At 42.3% G+C, this 23,921-nt stretch overlaps 2 protein-coding genes across 4 annotated transcripts in view; one reads left to right on the top strand and one right to left on the bottom strand.

Moving 5' to 3' along the window:
• The window catches only part of LOC126268175 (opioid-binding protein/cell adhesion molecule homolog), a 2,429,635-nt gene that overhangs the window by 2,009,203 nt on the left and 396,511 nt on the right, over nt 1–23,921 (top strand). The gene's annotated exons all lie outside the window — the stretch shown is intronic.
• The window catches only part of LOC126268173 (sodium-coupled monocarboxylate transporter 1-like), a 246,790-nt gene that overhangs the window by 151,336 nt on the left and 71,533 nt on the right, over nt 1–23,921 (bottom strand). The window contains exons 10-12 of one of the 3 annotated variants that reach the window (XM_049973764.1): nt 19,954–20,137; nt 17,339–17,425; nt 9,109–9,284 (exon numbers count right to left, since the gene is read on the bottom strand). The exons of the other annotated variants lie outside the window; for them this stretch is intronic. Of the exons in view, the coding sequence (XP_049829721.1) occupies nt 9,109–9,284; nt 17,339–17,425; nt 19,954–20,137 (447 nt within the window). The remainder of the gene's footprint in view (nt 1–9,108; nt 9,285–17,338; nt 17,426–19,953; nt 20,138–23,921) is intronic. 3 annotated transcript variants of the gene reach the window in all.

Here is a 23,921-nt window from a genome sequence, read left to right on the forward strand (position 1 = left end):
CAAAGTATAACTGCCATCTGCCACAGCTGTTAAGACAATCGAAAATAATTTCTATAGTTGAAAAATTCACTCGCCGATCGGCATGGTTTTGTAAACCTGATGTCTTCCCATCAATGACTCCCACACAATGAGGGAAACTGGCATTACTCTCATCCTACTGACTGATTTCCATCCAGTCTTCAATTATTAAATATTTCATGAACTCCCTTCTAAGCGAGTAGTGTATAGCCACTCTTATCACAAATAGTGGTTGCAATCAATGCATGACAAAGAGAAGTGAACAGCTTGAGTTCCTGACCATAGATACATGTTAATTATGTGAAATTTTTACATAGTATTATAATTTACATAAATTTAGTTTTACGTATGGAGATTCAGAACATTGGAAGAGCATAGTTAAAGCGCATAAAAGATAGTTATCTGGAAAACTTGAAATTACAGCTTGGCAGACCTGGGGATGCTGAAAAAATTAAAATTCCTTCTGAATATTTTCAACTGAGGGAGCGAACAATTCCGACATATTAAAAATTTATATTGAATTATCCATTAGTTTTAATCACTGCAGCGTTGGAAGAAATTCTGTGAGGTGTAAGTTCAAATAGTGGACGAATATGCGCCTTCGCCAAATGCTATCGCTGTACCTTCGGCTGCGCCTGTTTTAAGGGCTCCGAAACAGACAAGAAAAATGAAGTTGTCTCCTGACCCATTAGAACATAAACTTCTCAGACTAATTAAAAATAATTTTGGACGACCGCACCAGAAAGCACATCCGATAAAATGCTTTTACTGTCCCGAATTCTAGTGACAAAAGAAATTCAGCCGATCCGACAAACTTGATTTTTTGCTGGAAATTTTGCAACTGGTGCCCTCTTTTTCAGAATGGTCTTTAAATCTGCCAGTCCACTCCAATATTACTTCCTTTGTTGCCACCCTTATTCATCTCCCATCGTGACATAACCAGACCTTAGCATAGTAAGTGGCAATCAAAAAGAAAATGAGAAACGACAAAAAAATGAGTAAACTGTTCAATATTTCTGAAATGATCACCATAACTGTTAATATATTCGTGCCACTATGAGACAAGATGGTCAGTACCTTCGTGGAGAAAATGTTTGCGGCTGCCTATGGAGCCGTTATTGTCTCCAGGCGTGCACCCCTTCGTCCGTAGAAAATCGGCGACCATGAGTGTCTTCCCTCAGCGCTCCAAAAACATTGAAATCGCATCGGGAGGGTCGAAAGTGAATGGAGGATGTGTAACTAATTTCCACCAAAACTTCTGAAGCCTACCCGAACCTGGGTCTGTCCACGTCTTGGCAAGATTGTTCCGACAACGCTCCAGAAGTTTTTCATGCACATCAGTATTTGACGGCGTGTCTCCTGACCTATGTGTCGTACAGTGATATATTTTTGTAGATACATTAAGCGACATATGTGGATACTGTCTATGAATAGTTTTGCGGATAGAATTCCTACCAGAGAGGTAGTAAGTTTAAACGTCTTTCACGATGCAGCAATTTTTTATGGATCTCAGTATTTATGACGTCATATCTCCTGACCTATGTGCCGGACAATGGTATAACTTTGATGGTACATTCAGTGGAATATGTGAATACTGTACGCAAAATTTGTCGCGAACGCAGTTACTAGTAAAGATGTAATAAATTAAAACGTCATTCCTCATGTGGATGTTTTATGCATGAACAGCGGAAATATAGTGAGCGATTAACCTTTTGCTTTTCATAAGTTTGTGGGGCTTGCCAACGAGGAAAAGTATCGTAAAGATTGAAAATTGTGCATGACGATTGTTTGCAACTCTTTAAGGTGCTCTCATTAACAAATAGTGGATGAGTAAAATATGGATATTGACGCGTCGCGGCAAAACTGCTTTTCCACCTCCACTCCCATCCCTGTGACTGGTAGGTGTTACTTACCCCAGCCCAACGATTATTTCCAGACAGTAAATGATATGTATACCAAGTATGGTTAAAGTTAGTCCTGTGACTTACGAGATGTGGATCATACGTATATACATAGTCCTACATACATATGTAGGGTGTCCTAAGATATAATGGTGATTTTTTTCCTCATATCGAAAACGTATACCCTCTATTTTTTTCTATTTGACCTTAATAACTCACATTCTAAATATTATTACAATTAAATTATTGTAACATGTGACAACTTGACGCTAAACATGAGACTTGAAAACTCTTACTGTGTGAGAATGGAGGGATTCTGGAACTTAATGATTGTTTGGTAAATAAAACACCAAATTGCCAAAATCGTGTTTATTCACTATTTGACATGTAAAAACATTAGTCTCTACATTTTCGTTTCAAAGTATATTTTCTGCAATCAGCAGCTTTCGGTGTTCTTGTACGCAACCAAAATTGTTTTTTTCGTCCTCAACCGAGATTAAACCATGACAGTCTTGCATCAACTTGACCGCTGTTTCAGCTGTATCATTCACTGCTCTCAGTACTCAAACCCTTTCTGGTTTCTTGAAAGGAAGCATTGTTTGATCATATGACAGGACATTCGTGGAGAATGTTAACAGTTAACAAAATTGCAATGTAAATAAAACACTAAAAAAACAACGCCTGTATTCTAACTACAAAGCCTTTCGCGACGGAGTTCTTGCGTAAAAAGTTCTCTGTTTACTTGCCGTGTCAAATTTGGATAAAATCTGGCTACATGACAAAGAGGCACTGCAGCAATTTGTTGATCATTTGAATGGTATACACCAGAACATAAGACTTACAGTGGAGGTAGAGAAGGATGGGAAGTTGCCCTTCTTAGATGTGTTGGTGGAGCGAAAATCAGATGGACATCTCGGACATTCAGTGTACAGGAAAGTGACGCATACAGATTTATATCTAATAGCAGGTAGTTTTCACCACCCAGCTCAGAAGAGAGCTACGCTGAATACCTTGGTACACAGAGCAAGGACTGTCTCGGACAAGGATCATCTCGGCTCCGATATTAGCCATCTGACGGCAGTATTCAGAAAAATTGATATTCTGATCGTGATATCAGATCTACTCTGGCGAAGAAAACAAGGAAGGATGCTGTTCGAACAGGTCAAGAGGACCAACACATCGCGAGGCTACCATTCTGCGGTGCAACGACCAGCAAGATCGGTAGAGTCCTGAGCCGACAGGGAATCAGGCCAGTCTTACGGCCACCCAGGAAGATTAAGGAATTAATGCGACCGTTGAAAGATAATCTCGGCCTGGGAGTACCGGGAATTTACAGCATTCCTTGCGAGTGTGGCAAACATTATGTAGGCCAATCTATAAGAACTGTTGGCGATCGCTGTGTGAAACATCAGCGTCACTTGAAATACAGGCATCTAGAAAAATCTGCGGTGGTTGAGCACTGTTTTTAAATAAACATAAGATTTTATTCGATGAAACAAGAATACTTACTCACGCTTCAAACTATTGGGACTCTGTCATGAGGGAAGCTCTTGAAGTTAGACTATGTGAAAATAATTTCAACAGAGACTCTGGATATGCACTCAGCAATGCATGGAAGCACGCAGATGATAAAGAAAGAGTGCAGAGGGCGACTTATTACATTCCTCGCAATTCTCCGCTGTTGCGATGGATGGTGCTGCAAGCAACGCAGGATAAAGCACGCAAATAAAATCTCTGGGCACAGAGGCCGCCACCTCCGTAAGCGCCGTTTTCACTGTGACGTCATCTGGACAATGAGAAGTCATCCACTGCTTATATTACCCCTGACGAAGATGACGGTCATCGAAAGCTCGGGATTTTATTCAAATTTGAAGCGGCAAGTAAACAGAGAACTTCTTATCCAACGACTCTATTCATTTATTTAACTCACCATACTATGGACCGCAAAGTTCTTCCTTCGAAGGGATGTAACGGTTAGCATGAGCTGATAAATTATCTTTGGTTAAATTTTCAATCATTTTTACTTTTGTGTTGCAGCGGGAAGACACCAAATTTAGTGGATGGGTGCCAGGAGGTGCCATATTAAAACTCGGCGAGAACTTTCCAAATGATTTATTGTTTTATAGCTACAGCGCCCTCTTTCCTCTTGGTCTGGGTCACAGGGCCCTGCAATGCTGAGGAAGCACCCCAGCGGCCGTGTAATGCAATGCTGTGCCGAGCCGGCCTTGCACGCCAGCGGAGTTGCGATTACGTCAGGGTGCCACGGTTGACTCCGCGGTCTGCGTCCCTGCCGACTCAGCTATCCCAGCCCTCGTTGCCTCCGCGCCGCTCCGGGGAGCCGCCGAGCGTCCCGCTGACAACTGCAAGATGGTCCGCGCCATGTTCCGTCGCCCGGCGTGTGTTGGAAGCCAGGACGCCTGTCCGCGGTAGCGAGCCGTGGAGTGGCCCACCGCTGGCTGGCTGGCTCAGACCCCACGTCGGCCTCAGAGGGTCGAACCTACCACCCGCCGTGGACTGGAACGCTGGCGCTCCATCTGCTGCTGTGTGAAGCTGGTGGTGTGACACGCTCCACCATCCAGGAGGGCTGCCACACTCGAATGAATCTCGTTAGAAAACGGCACCTATTTATACTCGGCTGTGCGCCTCTGTTTTGCCAAGCGCGCCGCTTCTTGTCACGTATTGATAACACGCTAAGTTAGCCAGTGTGCCCCTTCTGCCTGCGACTTGCGCCATGATAACTGCTGTCTGTTCCCTCTCCGGCAGTTCTACGTCCCTGTGGCGTCTATCTTCCTTCGCAACTGCAGGTATGCGTAACCCACTGCAATCCAGCCCACATCTAGCTGTTACTTGTGCTGAGATTATCGCACAAAACTAACTTTCCCTATCCTGAACGGTGGTGCCGCTACAGTTTATAGATCCACATCATCGTCCAACAGTGACACGACAGGAACTTTATCAGCCAAATACCATAAATCCCGGCTTATCTTCTGTAGAGCTGCTTTTGAGATGCCTTTATCTATTTTTTCGTACGCCTTCATTGACTTCAAAAAGCACAAATCTTGGTAGGCTGCCTTTAATGCCAAAACACACTGGAGCCATGACTTGATGTAGGGTGTCACGATGAACACGCAAACGTTAAACAGCGCTAGCTTCTCCTTGCTAGAAATTTTTAACTGACCACAAAGTAACGATACTTTTATGGAATGTATATATCTCTCGCCATCCATCGAGCTTGGTGTATGGCACCTGGAGGCCGTATCTTGAATTTTTTTTTGTCTGTATCTCCACCTAAAAAGATAACCGAAAGCTCTGTCAACTCTCGGAAAGCCGGCCGTGGTGGCCGAGCGGTTCTAGGCACTACAGTCTGGAACCGCGTGACCGCTACGGTCGCAGGTTCGAATCCTGCCTCGACCATGGGTGTGTGTCATGTCCTTAGGTTAGTTAGGTTAAAGTAGTTCTAAGTTCTAGGGGACTGATGAACTCAGAAGTTAAGTCCCATAGTGCCCAGAGCCATTTTGAACTCTCGGTAATCATCTCTGATTATTTCTTTTGTCTGTTCAGTGCGATAACACTCAAGGCGATTGTCAGTTTCAGAAACAGTCAGGTGGATTGCGACCTTTTCTTTGTAGCATTGTATGTTATCTCGATCTACCCTTTTCAGTGGTCTCATAACTTTTTGTAGAGTGGAATATCAGGACGTGTTGTCACTGAACTGATTTTTACCTGGAACACGTTTTTTAACACTAGTTCATACACGTGATGGCCGCAAGGAAAAAGAATGACATTTCTGTTAAGTTGTTGTCACTGAATTGATTTTTACCTGGAACACGTTTTTTAACACTAGTTCATACACGTGATGGCGGCAAGGAAAAAGAATGACACTTCTGTTAAGTTTGTGCTCAAGTAGCACACCGGCACCATTGATATGACCTGTACTTGAAGCCGTAATATATCAACAAAGAAACTGTACTTTGTCTTCGAGAGCTCAGTCCACTATTGCGTTCCAAACAGCTTTCGCCTGTTCACATCCTGAAGAGTTTTCCAAACTTGGCACAGCAATAAGTTGCACTTTATTTCTATGACTATCGGAAGACGTTCTTCTTTTGATTCCCGATCATGTGTAGCAGGCAACAGTTTGACATCCCAATGGACAATCACAATATCTGGTACCTCGTTTCGAAAATTAACTTTTATAGCTTCCGCGCTCTCTTTCCGTTTCTCTGTACGAATTCTTTGAATCGAGGACTTACTTATAGGACATTCATCAGTATTATTTCCAAATGCCTCACCGATAGCTTCAAGAACATACACTGAATCTCTCCCATTCAACTGACACCCATCTAACGCAGCTGCTAATTTTGGACTAATGAAATTTTTCAGCATAGTTTGTCTTACTGGTTTCAGATTTTATGTTCTCAATTACAGTTGGGAAATTTTCTTGCAAACGCAGGTCATTTTGTAATGCTTCATAAGATGCTGTCGAAGGAGCTGACGTGGAAAAATATTTAGCACGACGGTTTTCTTTCTCAATAGTTCTGATGTGCGACCTTTCCTCTTTATTAGCCAGTTTCTTGTCCACTAGCTAAGTGATCAGGCCGAACTGGCTCTCTCAGTCACTGTAAAAAGATTTTATCTTCATTTATTTTCATTACCTGAAGTGCTTCTGCGTGTGCAATGTCGAACAAATCATCCAAATTATTGACAAACTCTTGTCAGCGCTGCTCATACAGCTTTTGTGTTTTTTGTGCATTTTTTTGCAACTCCCTCCAAACTTGATATAGGCTCACTAATTTCTTCACACAACTAGATACAGATTTGGTAGGTATACGCGCCTTTTCCCAAAAGATCACACATTCCCGAATAGTGAGATTTACACTTTCACTGAAAGTTGAATTCACTTCCCGGATATTCTAAAATAAAACTGCTAGAACTTGTCCATTAGAAGAGGTTTTCAACCTTTTATCTGATGTTTTACTGCACCTATTGAAAATATACGCGTTTCAGAACTACTACGTAAGTCCACTGACAATGTTAGAGAGACACCGACACGAGGGCGCGCTCCTTCGCCTTTCTTATCAAGTACGGCCAACTGACATGTTTCAATGCAAGTAGGCACGGGTTGCCAACATCCTAAGGTTCTGAAATTTTACATATAGTTATTTTGGAATCGTACAAATAAATTATGATGGTATGCGTACAAATAAAAACTAATTCGAATTTTTGGGACACCCTAACGTAGGTACATTCGCATAATGGGACAACGCAGTCCCGAATTATGTTGTCGTAAGAATGTCACACATTGACAACTGGCTGCGTAAAATTCACAGTACCAATTCATGATACGGTTGTACGATGGCTTCACAACGCTTAATGCATTACTAAGTTTCTTTTTCTCCGTTATTATCTAGACTTTGTGACACCAGTAACGGCAGGGTCTCGTCTAGAAATGTCTGGCTTTATGCAGGCAGAGGCACTACCACCTCGTTCATCGTCTTTTCAGAGTTTTTTAACAATATAAAGAAGCGTCGTTTACGCCTTCTGATCTCAGTGTCATCTGATGGCACATAGTTTGCCGTGCACTTCCACTGCATTATTGTGGATGATTGCACAGTTGTTTTCCTTCAAACGCAGTAAACGAATTGCTGCACAATACTCAATTTTATAGAAGGGCTGCGATTGATGATTGTCATGAATGCCTGCGAACAGTGTAGCGTTGTGTTCGCGTGTTATTTAAGGACGGGACAGCACCTAGAAGGCATCGAGCGAACGCCTCCTTTCGACGGACAGATCAGCATCAACACTGACACATGTACACACAAAATTGCGCAGTGGACAAGGGTTTGGACTTTATCTGACAAGGAGAGGTCCACCGTGGTGGGATCAATTTTTGGAAACCAAATATGCTGTGATGTAGGTAAAGAGCCCAGGTACCACACCTGCAGCCACTCACCCTGATGGGTCTTCGTTTGCAATTAATTAACGAAGAAAAATTTCGAAATTTTGCGTGATCCTTAATACCGTTAAACATGTCGTCACATACAGTTTGCTTGTGTAGTGTGCTATGTAGGCAACAAGCGTCACCTACAGAAGATTTTGGGGTCGAATCCGGTCAGGTACAATAAATTCTCTTGTTTTTCAATACTTCTAGAAATTACTTTGATTATTATTTTCATTCAGTTAATTGATGTAAATGATTTCCTTTTTAATTCTATTCCTTTGACGCATCATTCTAATCACCGTATCAACATTTTCATTTCTGTCATTTCTTTCTTTATATCATTCGTTTTCCAATCGGATTTTTGTGAACATGAATTTAATTATATGTATCTATTACCAAATCCAATTATTCCGATCTATCAATTATGAAACAAAAAGACGAAGTAATCTATTTACGTTGACCGTGTAATAGCGTGAAAAAATTTAAAACATACCCTAAATACCTATTGCACGAGGGACAAAATAAAGCAGATGAAGATTTAAATGAAAGAAGGGTTTATAAGGAAAACGAAATTCAAGCACAATGAGAAATAGATATAGTGAACGCAATAATGTGGACGAAACGACACGGTGAAGAAATAAAAGAAATAAAATCGAAATTAATATATAAAATTAATTAAAAACACAAGAACAAACATTTCAAGTGGAAAAAGAATGAAAGGAATAAAAATGAGGAAATTGAAGAAGTTGATATTATAATTAAAATTATGCGTCAAAGAATGGAAATAAAAAATTACTTTTGAATCGATTGATTGAATAAAAATGATGATCCAAGTCATTTTGAGAAAGATTTAAAATTTTAAAAAAATTATTGCATCTGGCATGATTCGAACCACCCACCTTCTGCGTATAAAGTTATCATTCTGCCCAATGCACCACTGAACCAATCTATGTAATACGAATTTTTCAGTGTTACTGACGAGCAGTAATTTTGTTTTTCTTTTTTGCAATTACTCGCACTAGGGCGAATGTCTGCGGTGTGTGACACCTCGGATCTTATCATACTTAACCGTAGAGATGGTTTCAAAAATTCGATCCCACCGTCGGGGACATCATCCTCTGAGTAAAGTGGCACAGACAGTTATTGAAACTTAACTGCACGACATACCTTCCCTCTGTTAGCCAATACCTGTACCGAAAGTCTTTTTCTACCATCACGATTCGAAATTCCTATCTGCAGTATTTAGCTTACCTTGGAGTACTTGACGGTGTGACGGTTTGGATGACCGATGTGAAGTTGGCAGGGCAGCCTTCGACGGAGGTAGGCAGCGAGGGGTACCTCATGCGGCCCATGGCGTGGGCGCTCTGAGCCCCTGACATAATGACTGCCACCACCGCCATACCCAACAGGCTGCCAACAAGAGCACCCTGTAACAGTGGTACAGATGGACTATAGTGAGCTGCAGGTTAAGAGCAACGAAGTGATTGACAATTAGGCACAGAAAGGGACGATATTATCAGTCAAGTTTCATACGCATACCCAACTTAACGCGGCAGTAACAGCTGTGCAGTTCAGTACTAAATTCCATCCTTTACTTTAGATGATGGGCGGTACTGAGTTCGCCTTGTAGGATCACTCTTCAGATCGCTTGCAGCCATTCGTTTGCTTATTCTAAAAGTAAACCAGCAGACAAATGATGACACTTTTACTTATGCTGCTGCTTCATCTTACAAAGTGTTACCTAGTATTTTGTCATTGTAGTGTTTTATAAGACGACGTGGCTGTGTACCCGGAATGATTTTAATGAGATTGATATCACCCAGAGATGTCCAGATGTCTACGTTTTTCATTCCATGCGTGAATTTTTTTCATACTACTCCGCAAGCCACCTGACGGTGTGTGGCGGAGGGTACCTTGAGTACCTCTATCGGTTCTCCCTTCTATTCCAGTCTCGTATTGTTCGTGGAAAGAAGGATTGTCGCTATGCCTCTGTGTGGGCTCTAATATCTCTAATTTTATCCTCATGGTCTCTTCGCAAGATATACGTAGGAGGGAGCAATATACTAATTGACTCCTCGATGAAGGTATATTCTCGAAACTTCAACAAAGCCCGTCCGAGCTACTGAGCGTCGCTCCTGCAGAGTCTTCCACTTGAGTTTATCTATCATGTCCGTAACGCTTTCGCGATTACTAAATGATCTCCGTTGGATTTTCTCTGCCTCTTCTGTCAACCCTATCTGGTACGGATCCCACACTGCTGAGCAGTATTCAAGCAGGGGGCGAACAAGCGACTTGTAACCTACTTCCTTTGTTTTCGGATTGCATTTCCTTAGGATTCTTCCAATGAATCTCAGTCTGGCATCCGCTTTACCGACGATGCACTTTATATGATCATTCCATTTTAAATCACTCCTAATGCCTATTCCCAGATACTTTATGAAATTAACTGCTACCAGTTGCTGACCTGCTATATTGTAGCTAAATTATAAGGGATCTTTCTTTCTATGTATTCGCAGCACATTACACTTGTCTACATTGAGATTCAATTGCCACTCCATGCCCCATGCGTCAATTCGCTGCAGATCCTCCTGCATTTCAGTACAATTTTCCATTGTTACAACCTCTCGATATACCACAGCATCATCCGCAAAAAGCCTCAGTGAACTTCCGATGTCATCCACAAGGTCATTTATGTATGTAGTGAATAGCAACGGTCCTACGACACTCCCCTGTGGCGCACCTGAAATCACTCTTACTTCGGAAGACTTCTCTCCATTGAGAATGACATGCTGCGTTTTGTTATCTAGGAACTCTTCAATCCAATCACACAATTGGTCTGATAGTCCATATGCTCTTACTTTGTTCATTAAACGACTGTGGGGAACTGTGATGAGTTGTTTCGTCTGCATGGCTCTTGCTGTGCTGATAAACAGCACGGCTGGGCCGTCGGTTTAAATGCAGGTGTGTGGGTGCTGACTATTTTGAAGGAGCTGCGCTTCTGTGTTTCGTAATTGCATCTCGAACACAGGATGGTGACTGGGCTCTGGCTGTTTCCGTACTTTTGTACAGTGAGGGTGTCAAACCCCAGAAGCTTCCTGGGGACTGAGTCCCAGGCCGCTGACTTGTCTATGTTGCGTGTAGCTACGTCTTGCTGCATCTGAACAGGCAGTTCGTTCTCCGTGGGTGTGTTAGTTTTATCTTTGGGTCGTGACTATTTTCTAGGCCGTGACAGTATATATACCACAATCCCCCATACATTACATACTGTAAGGTATCTTGTCCGACTCATAAAGGGGACGAGAGAGAAACGACTCCGTACTTAATTTCCCTCATCTTGTTTTCAGGGTCATTCTGGGACGTGTAGAATCGTTCTGCAGTAAGCCGCAAATGACACTTCTTTAAACCTTTTCAACAGTGTTTCGCTATAAGAATAGGGTTTCTTTGTAGGAATTCCCATTTGAGTTCACAAAGCATTTCTGTAATAGTCGCGTGCTGACAGGACCTAACAGCTATATTTTCAACCAGCATATGTCCGAACTGTTTCGATGTCCTGCTTCACCTCATCATCTGGTGTCTTTAAACACTCGAACAGAGCTCAACAAAAGGACACAAAATTTTTCTGCTTGTGGTTTCTTTCACACATACACTACACTCACAATTCTTCCAATAAACTATAGTCGACCATTCGCCTTTCTTACTACTAACCTAACGTGGTCATTCCATTTCATGTCACTTTCCAACGTTACGTCTAGATATTTCATCGAAACGATTGTGTCGAACAACAGATATCTAATACACAATTCGAACAGAACATTACATTAATTTACCTTAAATACATTTATATAGCATCACACCAAATTGAGACTGTAAGTCAATCTGCATCGACGACGACTTTCTGCAGACTACAGCATTAGTATTAAAGAGTCGGCGATTGCTGCTCACGCTTTCCATCAGATTCTAGAGATCGCAACTAGTCCTATCGTAGTTCCCTAGGGCATTCCTGCCGGTGGACTTATCTCTGATGTCCAGAACAACGTACTGAGTTCAATTAGTTAAGAAGTCTTCGATTCTGGAAACCTATTCCATATGCAGAGCTCTGCTGCTGTGAGGTACTGTTTCAAACGCTTGCCTGGAAATCTAGGGAATTGAAATTTACCTATTTTCCTTCATCCGTGGTTCACAGTAACATTCTTAATTACTTCGTTCCTTCGATACAGTACTTACACGATAGCGATCTTGATAGCCTTGATGGTTCTGTGCTACTAACCACGACCGGCTCCCTATCGTCGAAGAACCGTATTGAAAATATCGTACATTAAGTAACGTTTGTGCTGAGTAATCAGTCCTGCCTCTGTGCTCAGAGCGGTACTGGTGAACCTACAGTGTAGCTCCTCAAAAAAACAACTCTGCAACCAAAACCGGCCACCAGTTAACAATCAATATTCACTCGATCTACGGTGTTAGTCCACGACACATCTATTGTACCTCACATTCAAATACAGTGTCGTGGAACAAGAACATCTGGAAGTGAGAAAAAACTATTTCCAGTTTGTAAAATCCACTACTCGTCCATGGTGTAACATGTTCCTGCCTGTCACAAGAGAAGTAGTTCTCTCAAGCCGCGAGCGAAACGGAACGACATGCATCTTCTTTCTCTGGCGAATAGAGTTGCCAAAACGTGTACATACAGGCACATCACTTTTAAACAGTGTGACTATTCTTCCTCATAGGAGTGTGGATGTCACGTTACAGTAGGACTAGTAGGCTGTAACTGCTTACAACGAGGCGAATATGTAACTCGTTATACCGGTAGCCATATTCCGCTTTGGGTTCTAGATTTTGTTTGTAATTTAATATGTAATTGGTCAGTTTCAGCAGTTAGGTCCTACTTTACTCTTGACATAATCAAAGTAGTTGTTTTAATTTCTGGTTACTGTTTTCCCTTATACAATACCATGTTCATACCAGGCACAGAATAAACGGGTCATAACATGTTAATATTTCAAAATACAAGAAAATAAGAAGGTGAGAATGCTTTGGTTTGCAGAGTTGTTTTTTTGAGGAGCTACACTCGTTAAAATCATTCCGGGTGCCACGTTATCTTATAAAGCACTAAAATGACAAAATACTAAATAACACTTTGTAAGATGAAGCTCCAGTATAACTAGAGGGATTTTAACAAGGAACGCATCATATAGTAAGCCTTATTTGTGTATTTTCTTCTTCATTAGTTTTATCTATAGTACCATATAAAGGCAAGTCGTTGTTTAAAGTTCTTACTAAAAGTCTCGAAAAGTTCACGATCGGTTACCTCTAATGAGCAGTCGGAGGGACATAGATTAAAAATTTTTTAATCAATATGGTAGATAAATATGAATGTACTATATAAAGAGGAGCCGTTTTAGCAAAAATCTCAAAAAGATTTTGTGATACTCTAACAAAAATTCAGACGGACAGAGGTTACATACTTTGCTATAAGGAGAAATGTAGTTAGCAAGAACGACTAATGGTTCTTGACAAGTTTGCCTCAAATATTTCCACAGTGTCTGCTGATTTGTTTTCTTACCTCGCTGTCGGTATTACCACAGATCAGAAGAGCATATATTCTATCTCTAAATATTATATTCGAAACAATTTTTGCGTGTAGCAATACATCAAAGAGACAAGAGACTGGTAGACGCGTCTAATATCGTGTAAGGCGGCAGCGAGCACGCTGAAGTGACGCATCACGGCATGTCATGGACTCGGCTAACGTCTGAAGCAGTGGTGGGGCGTGGGGGGGGGACTGACACCATAAATCTGCAGAGCTGTTCCGTAAGAGTACGAGGGGGGAGGGACGAGAGGGGGGACTGACACCATAAATCTGCAGAGCTGTCCTTATGTCCGTAAGAGTACGAGAGGGTGGAGATCCCTTCTGAACAGCACGCTGCAAGGCATCCCAGCTATGCTCAATAACGTTAATATCTGGAGAGTTTGGTGGCCAGCGGAAGTATTTAAACCTAGAAGAGTGTTCCTGGAGCCAATTCTGGACGTGTGGGGTGTTGCATTGTCGAACTGCCTATGTCCGTCGGAATGCACAATGGAGATCCTAGTGATCAGACTGTCTGCCTACGTATGTGTCACGTGACAGAGTCTTATCTAGACGTAACCGGGGTCCCATATCTCAACTGCACACGTCCCACACCATTACGGAGCCTCCACCAGTTTCAGCAGTCCCCTAATGACATGCAAGGTCCATGGATTCATTAGGTTGTCTCTAAACCAATACCGTCCATCCGCTCGATACAATTTGAAACGAGGCTCGTCCGACAAGGCAACGAGTTTCCATTCATCAACATGGAGTGTCGGTGTCGACGGGCCCAGGCGAGGCGTAAAGCTTTGTGTCGTGCAGTCATCAAGGGTACACGAGCGGGTCTCCGGCTTCGAAAGCCCATATCGATGATGATTCGTTGAATGGTTCGCACGCTGACACTTGTTAATGGTCCAGCATTGAAATCTGCAGCAATTTGCGAAAAGGTTGCACTTCTGTCACGTTGAACGATACTCTTCAGTCGTCATTGGTTACAGCGATGTCGGAGATCTGATGTTTTACCGGATTCCTGATATTCACGGTACACTCGTGAAATGGTCGTACGGGAAAATCCCCACTTCATCACTACCTCGGAGATGCTATGTCCCGTCGCTCGTGCGCCTACTACAATAGCACGTTCAGACTCACTTAAATCTGGATAATCTGCCATTGTAGCAGTAGCAACCGATCTAACAACTGCGCTAGACACTTGTCTTATACAGGCGTTGCCGACTGTAGCGCCGTATTCCACCTGTTTATATATTTCTATATTTGAATACTCATACCTATACCAGTTTCTTTGGCCCTTCAGTGTGTATCTTTAACTGGATAAACAGAACTATATGCTGATTTGTTTTGTACCTCGCAGACAGTTTTAATATAGAACAGAAGATTTGTGTTTATAGTTAAATGGCTTGTGATTCGGATAGTTCTAGGGAATCAAAATCGTTCAAAGCTCTGTATTTCTACCCATTTTCATATTACCTTGCAAAAAACTGTCAGTGAAGCTACGAACCTGCAAGCTGCAGGAGAGGCGCCTCACACTCCCAGTTCCAATGATACCAACCAATTTTTCCATTCATTTTAAGTGACTTCAGTTCCCATTCAGAGTTTCTTTGGCAATGGGAATAAATGTGCTCAAGGTCAGAGAAAGGGGGAAGAGGAGATTTAGAGAGACGGAGGAGGAAATGGAGGTAGAGGGGGAGAAGCGGGAGGTGGACAGAGAGAGAGGGGAGAAGGTGATAGAGACAGAGGGAGGAAGAGATGGACAGGTGGGAGGGGGGGGGGGGGGGAAAGAACGCCATTAGGACGCATATCCAACACCCATAAGTATTTGGCAGGTGCGAAACATTGCCAGGTTCCACTAGTACATAGTATCGGCAGTTGATCTGAAGATGCTACAACCGAAAATGGTAATGAGAATTTAAACAAACGAGCTAGTTGGATTGTGTGATCGTGCATGCGTCATGATCAGTCGCTGAAGTGGCATCAATTAGAAGGACCTTAGCCAGCTGGCCGAATAACTCCAGACGGTGTTTCTCGGCCAACCTTTCTTCACAGCGAACAGCTGTGCACAGTATTAATGTACTGGTTGCTACCATTCTACTAAGCAGCCTAACCCCGGACGCAATATGTTGTACTATTTACGTAGCATCGAACCTTACAAAACTCACATCATCAGTCAAAATAACACGTTTGTGTCCACTAAGTGAACCGAAAATTTCTCACTGTCTTACATTCGGCGTCTCATTGATTTCATGACATGACTTGTGTGGGTGGCAACCGCGATGGATCTTGGCCCTATACAGCACTGTGCAGACACTAATGTTATTTTGTATTTCACGAGCATTATTTGAACATGTGATGCATGTTCTCATTTCGTAGAGTACAGCCTCCAACGGAGATTTGATTCAATTTATAACTGTGCTCCGGATCAGGACTTTAATATTTGCATTTCCTGGACAGTGCGCTACCTATTGCGTTCTCTGACAGTGCCTCACAGACCGACTAAAAGGTTCAATTTACTGCCAGATCCTCTCCATGCGTTCCAAGCTCGTGGGGTTAAGCAAGCGAAAGGTTCGTTTTCCGGACCGTAATATCAGAAGACAATAATTTCACGCTGGAAAGCAGTAGTCACCGATCATTCTAGAGAATTTCTGTGAACGTGCTACTTCATTCGGTCGATGGCAACTGTGCAGGTGTGCCATATTTTTCCAGATATGGTTTCCGAACTTCTCACTGCATCATTACGTCGAAATTGACTCGGTGTACAACCCTGATTTTAAAATGCATTTGTCGTAATGCTTTTACGTGAATGTCGCATCATCACAAATAGATCGAACATCGAGCCCCACCACACACACACGTATCAAATCAGTAACAGTTTGAAGAAAGTCAAAGCATGAAATTCGTACTCACTTGTGGCAAGTTTGACCAGCAACATTCATTGTGAAATCTGTAATAATTTTCCATTGGCTTCTCCGACCAACTGAAAGTGTGAGATGACTGTGGATCTCAGAAACTTCCAGTAGCTCTATACCGTTAATCTGCAACGCTTTTCTCATCAGCCAACGGAAAAAAATTACTAAAAATTTTAATGTATCTGAACTTGATCTGGTTTGCAGCAAAATAATCAGTAAAAAAAAATTATTTTGACCACACTCTCTTCTTTGAGTATATTGTAGGCAGCATATGTATGTTCGGAGATAAGTAAATACAGTTCGTCAGCAGTTTCGAGTTTTATTTTAGAAATTTGTCATATTCGCTCCACGTGCTCACTTCCAAGAAACTAGAACGTAACACAAGTTGCACCCTACCCCTCAGCTTAGGTGCTGAGTATATTCTTGCTTTATGTACATAGTTAACACGTAATTGATTTTGTGACATTTTCGGACTTGAAGTGTGTCTATTTCATGAAACAAGCTTCCAGTTTTTTCTCTTTCATTTCCTATTTTTACATGGGAAATAAAAGTAGGTTAAGAAAACATTTTTACAAACCAGGGGGAAGTCTGACTGAAAAATGTGAGCTATCAGTCTCAGCTACTCACTGATCGGCAGCCTCACTTCGTCACGACATTTATGTCTTTCCTGTCACCTAAAGTATTCATGAAAACGTTTGAAAATGACACGATAATGCCAGGAATACCTTTCGTATCTGGAAGTGCTTATTTTTGTCTTCAGTTTTATTGCGTATCTTGCATCATTCTGCGTATTGCATAAGTCCTCTCTTATTACAGGTGGAATGTTAATATACCAGTAGAAAGAACAGAATCAAGTCGTTCAAACGTTACTCAATCTGGGAGAATGACATTCTGTTGAGCGTTAGTGGATGTTTTCTGTATTTGCTCTTCTCAATGTGAAAACTCTCTCAGAGCTGTGTAAATATTTGGAATCGGAATGGCTATATCATACCTTGGTGTTTGCCGATGGTACCAGCATGCCAAACGAGAAGAGTCCCAGCAGTGCTCCATTGCTGACGCCGCTGACACTGTATCCCAGCTGTGGACACGAAAACAGCATTTATTGCAGATGCAGATAGCAAACGACACATTCCGGTTGTTCTTCAAGAACATTGGTAACATAAACATTCAAAGTACTGTAAAATACGCGATTTTTTGTATGATTTTATTTATCAGTTCAAGTTGGTTTGTAGGATCTATGAGTATGGAGACGTACCACCAGAAATCCACAAAAATTGTCGTACATACAATTCAAAAGACAGCGAGAGCAGGTAAGTGCAAGTAATATTGCTCTTTCGGCTTAACAGCTCCTGCATCAAAGTTGCTGATAAGAATAGTGTACAGAAGAATAGAAAAGAAAATTGAAGTAAGGCTAGACGACGATGACTTCAGCTTTAAGGAAAGGTTAACGCAGCGGAAAGACAATTGCATCATTGCTCTTGATACCGGAAACAAGACTAGAGAAAACTTGTGACACGTTTGTGGGACTCATCGACTTAAATAAAGCGCTAGACCATGTAAAATGTTACACCGTGTCCAAAATTCCCAAGTAAATGGGTATGGGCTATAGATAAAACAGATAATTTACGAGATGTGCAAGAATCACGAGGAAAATAAGCTATGAAAGAGATAATAGGAATCAAGAGAGAGATTAAAATCCTAGGTGAGCGAGTATCAGTGAAAAGATACGCTGTTACATTGCTATATTCAGTGAAAGTGGAGAATTACAGGAACTGCTGAATAGAATGAACAATCTAATAATCACGTTCTGTGGATTGAGAGAGAAACGATGAAAGATGAAAGCAAAGCGTATGAGCTGCGCGGTCTAACGCGCTGCTTCCCAAGCGGGAAGGCGTGCCGCTCCACAGCACGAAACCGCCCGTTGGGTTAGTGTCGAGGTCCGGTGTGCCGGGCAGCCTGTGGATGGCTTGTAAGGCGGTTTTCCATCTACCTCGGTGTCGGGCGGCGGTGGGTTGGGTGGACTGCTGTGGCCTGTTATGGGGTTGCGAAGCACTGAGGGCTACGGGGGGGGGGGGGGGGGATGAAGCCTCTCCGTCGTTTCTAGGTCCTCACAATTCACACACACAATGCGGATCAGCAGCAATGAGATTAGTGGTAAGCTTAACATCAACATTTGAGGCCAAGAAATTGACGGAGTGAAGAAATTCCTCTACCCTCGATGCAAAACATCACATAAGAGACGAAGCAAGGAGGACATAAATCAGACTATCACAGACAAAGAAAGCATTCCAACCCAAAAGAAGTACAAACGTCGGCAGTAATTCGAGTCAAAATTTCTGTCGATGCACGTTTGGAGCAAAAATCACAGCTCTGTAGGGAATGTGGAAAAACCGGAGAAGAGACTCGAAGCGTCTGATACGTGCTGTAGAACAGTGTTGAAAACTATGTAGTCTGATATAAGAGATCAGAATGTTTTGTGGAGAATTGACTTGGAATGGAACACATGGAAAACAGTGACAACAAGAAGGAACAGTATGATGAAATAAATGATAACACATCAAGGAATACATTCTACGATACTGGAAGATATTGTAAAAACTTTTAAGGGAAGCTCGAGCTTGATTATATCTAACAAATAAATGAAGACATTGGTTGCAAGTGCTGCTCAGAAATGAAGATGGAGGCACAGGAGTGGAATTCGTAACTGGCCTCTTATCATACCAGTCAGCAGACGTCACATACATTTTTCCTCTCCAAAAGCTCCAAATATGACAACAAGCTCTCAGTCGCCAACTCGCAGTCTGTTAGCTATGCTCCATGTCTTCATTGCTTCTGACATTACGGTGAAGTCCCATACAAGTCCGTAGATTGCTACGTATTTTGCGACCAGGAACTGTACGATTAAGCTGTGTTGCCCTTTTCTGAGGGAGTACTAGTGAAAATTTCCACTACTGTCGCAATCCGACTTCATCGTCACCTATTCCATTATCTTTCATGGGTATATCAGGTATTTCGGCTGCTAGCCGTTCAGCCATCTTCAGGACCAGTCTGTGAATGAATTAAAACTACTTTATACTATCTTATAGTGTATGTAACTGAATCAGGTGGTTTTAATGCATTTAGCGACTGGCCTTGATGATGGTCGTACCGTTAGGAGCCGAATTACCTGAAAACGATAGGTTTCTATTTCAGGTGCCTCTATTACAGAAGAGAACTAGAGTGAGGTATTGATTCAGGCTTTTGAAGTCGGCTGCGTCGCTAGCGCGGACGTGGAAAATTCTCTCAATTGTCCAAAGTATGAATAGTAGAATGTCTTACATGCTAACACACATCGATAAAATGGACCAAAAAATAAAAAATTGTAAACTATGCTACAAAGGAAACTTCAGTAATAGTAACCAATGTAGCCATAACGATGCAAAGTTCCTTCGATCATACATGCATGTTCGAAGGAACTTTGCATCATACTTCGGAATAACACAGGCACTGCAATATCGTAAGATTTTCGTTAGCAATACAGTTCGAATAGAAAGCAAGTGAAAATTTAATCGTTTCATTTGTTTTTTGTCGAAGCCATCCATTTTGCCGGCTGGCTGTGTGTCTCACCTCAAGTATGGTGCTCAGTTTCTCGACGACCAAGACTAACGCAACGGTGATGGCGCCCACAACCAGCACGATGCCCTGCATTATAAGGTTCACCACGACATCCGACTTCCTGCCAGGCATCAGGGGTAGCAAGAAGTCCTCGTAGATGGTCCCAGATAGTGCATTAAGGCAACCAGACATGGAACTGCAATTAGAAAGAATTGTTTTCAATGGAATCCATTTACTTGATTTTAAATACGCAATATACATTCCACATCCAGTCATTTCCCAATATTTCATTTGGGATGAGCATTGATGTTACAGAAGAATAAGAGTCGCTTCTCTATGAGCAGTTGCTCAACTTCTATCAGCTACTTTATTATGGTCCCCCTCCAGGTCAGTGTTATCACTTTGTCAGTGTACAATCACACCAACGGCGACGTCAGGTCACCTATCACAAGGGATAGTGTTTGCCGTGCAGTCCTACATACACAGCCGTTGTGTACACACACACACACACACACACACACACACACACACACACGCACACAACACACACACACACACACACACACACACACACACACACGGTGCAGTATGGCACAGAGAAGAAGCCTACCAGGCTCTCTGAGATGGACTGCCATAGGAAGAAAGGAAGCAGGACAGTCTCCATTTAATGTGGCCCGACGGCTTAATGTGAATCGTTCTGTTGTCTCTTGGATGTGGCGACAGTTTATAAAGACCGAAACAGTGTTCTGAGGAGCAGGGCAGGGCCGACCACGTGTGACATCAGAAAGAGAGAACAGTTATTTGGCTGTAAGGACACAACTATATCGCCTAAGGGCTGCACGGCTGCTGGCATATGACCTACCAGCATCCACTGGACGTGTTGTATTGAGGTAAACGGTGCACAGAAGGCTTCAGCAGAGTGGCCTTTATTGTCGGAGACGTGCTGTATGTGTACCTCTGACACATCTTCACAGAAGAGAACGTCTAAAGTTGAATCGTTCACATGCCACCTGGACGGTGAAAAAGTGAGTCAATGTTCTTTTCACAGATGAGTCCCGATTTTTTCTGGAGAGAGATTCTCGACGGATTCGCATTACAGGTAACGTGGAACACGATATGTGGACTCAAACATTGCCTAAAGAACCGATATCGAGGAAGACTGCTAATGTGTGAGCAGGGATTATGTTGATCACTCGAACACATCGTCACGGGTGAATCGGCCAGGTTTAATTGCTACCAGGTATCATGACGAGATCTTGGAACCTCATGTGAGGTTACTGCGAGGTGCTGTAGGCCCAGAATTCGTATTAATGAGTGATAATGCTCGACCTCAAAGAGCACCGGTGGTTGACGTTTTCTAGGAAACGCAAGATAATCCACACACGGCGTGACCTGCCTGCTCTCCAGATTTGAATTCCACAGATCGTGTCTGGAGTGCACTTGGGAGATGAGCTGCACCATCCACCAATCACTCTCCAAAACTTGCGGGCAACTCTGCAGGAGGAATGGGCGTTATTGCCTTAACGTACGAGGGATGACGTCATTCAGAGCATGCCCTATCGTTGTCAGACCTTTTTGCTGCCAGAGGTGGTCCAAGCCCACACTGAGCATATTAACCAGATGTCGGGATGTGTGTGCAAATACATTAAGTTCGAGAATACGAAGAACATTTTTGTATTCCGTTATGCATGTTGCAGTTGTTCACGTTCTGTATTCTTTACATTGTTTCTACTTTACTATCACTTGTTTATACTGTTTTGGGGCAAAACAAACGCAACCTTGCAAAATTTCCGTTTGTTGCTGTAATTTTAGACACCAGTGTATTTAACTGCTTAAACTACATTAAAAATCACAAACCATATGTTTAATTATAGTTGAGCATAATTTTCTGTAGCTATGTGCAAATGTGACCCGCTTTAGGTTCCAGGAGGCAGGAATCGGGCTTGTAAGCAATGCTAGATAAATAAATGAAATCGATCGTCACCAATAGAAATAAAATTAAATTAAGATTTAGAGTGTTAATTTTTGTTATTAAATAAACAAAAATTCACTGGGTTGCCAACATGTGATATAAACTTCTCATTCTATCGGAGCTTAAGCAGCTTTTTATCGTGAAGGGACTACATGAAGCAAATCTTACGGAACGAGTCAGGAGTGGTCTGGGGTAGCATTTGTTTTCATAGCTGGACCGTTATACTTGTGATCCGTGGCATTTTTACATCATGGCGATAAATGGCTCTGAGCACTATGGGACTCAACGTCTGAGATCATCAGTCCCCTAGAACTTAGAACTACTTAAATCTAACTAACCTAAGGACATCACACACATCATGGCGGTACATCGACGGTATTGTAGGCCCCACTTCGCTGCCCTACATGGCCATCCTGGGCTTATATTTAGAAAGCTAACTCACGCCCGCACAAGCAGAGAGTTTCTACAGCTAGTCTCAGTGCTTTCAAACCCTACCTTGGTGAGCAATGGCACCAGATCTCTCCCCACCTGAGGATTTTTGGAATAATGAGCGGGGCTCTCGGGATTTTGATCACCTAACGCGGAAATGGTACAGAATTTGGCATGATCCCTCAGGAGGACATATAAAAACTGTATCAGTCAATGCGAAGCCGAATAACAGCTAGGGCCAGAGGTGGACCAACGGGTGATAAACTTGCTCAGTCTGTGACGTTCTTTCTCTTGAATAAATTATCCAGTTTTACTGAAATTGCAATCATTTGTTTCTCTGTACTTGTACATCACATCTACCGATAATTTCTAGCGGTGCGTCTTTGCTTTACTTTTATTTTAATTTTTTTACACAGTTTATGAACGCCATCTACACACAGCTGCCTATTTGGGCAACTGCCTAGTGACCGTTTATGCAACTATCACAGCCCTTGCTGCCTTTCACGCAAACCATTTTGCAACAAACCAAATCTTGGATCTTGCTCCTTCCTTCGGTATGTAGACCGTTCATTACATTGGGCCTTATCTTGTATTGAGAAAGGAAATGATCCATTAAGTCTCGCTTGGTGGACCCGAAAAACTACTATTACTTCTGAAGTTTTATCTCCACTGAGAATGACATGCTGTGCTCTGTCTGCTAGATGCACTTCCATCCAGTCACAAAACTGGCAATATATCATGTGCGCTTGTATTTTGATTAGTAGACGACAGCGCAGAGCGGTATTAAATGCATTCCGGAAGTCAAGGAACCTGGGCGCCAATATCTGCCGGATTTTGGATCTAATTGACGAACAGGGCGACCTGGGTTTCACACAATTGTTGTTTTCGGAACTCCTGTAGATTGCTACATAGGAGATTTTTTGTCTCCAAAAATGTCATAATATGCGAGCATGACACTTGTTCTAAAATTCTACAGCAGACCGATGTCGTATAGACCTATAGTTTTGAGCATATGTTTGACGATCCTTCTTGAAAACAGGAAAGACCTGTTCTTTCATCTAGTTACTAGGAACGCTCTTATCTTCCATCGACGTACGGTACACTGCTTCTAACAGAGCAACAACTTCTTCTGTATACTCTCTGTAGAATCTTTCTGATATCCCGTCAGGTCCAGTGGTCAGCTGTTCTGTCGATCGATTTCACTTGTTCTTCTACCCTGTACTCACTTACTTCGTGCGACGATTTTGTCTCGTTTCTAATGAACGAACTTACCTGTTCAGTGGGGGTGCACCAATGCTTCAAATTACAATCCACATTAACACTGTGATGATACCATTAGAATTCCCAGTTTATTCAACAGATTTTCACCGCAAAGATTTCTGACAACACATTCACGAGCATACCATATCATTCGGCAAAGTCCAGAGCAGTCCCTAAACATACTGTAATTCGACACAATTGAAATGAAATAACCAAATTAGTTATATTTTCTTATTTCTTAAGACTGCAGAGTATGGCGTAGGACGACTAGTAGGGCTGTTAGAAGCCAGGTTCTCTCTAGTTACTGTAATTCATGTGT

The sequence above is a fragment of the Schistocerca gregaria genome, chromosome 4 (genome assembly GCF_023897955.1).
Source record: "Schistocerca gregaria isolate iqSchGreg1 chromosome 4, iqSchGreg1.2, whole genome shotgun sequence".
Lineage (NCBI taxonomy): Eukaryota > Metazoa > Arthropoda > Insecta > Orthoptera > Acrididae > Schistocerca > Schistocerca gregaria.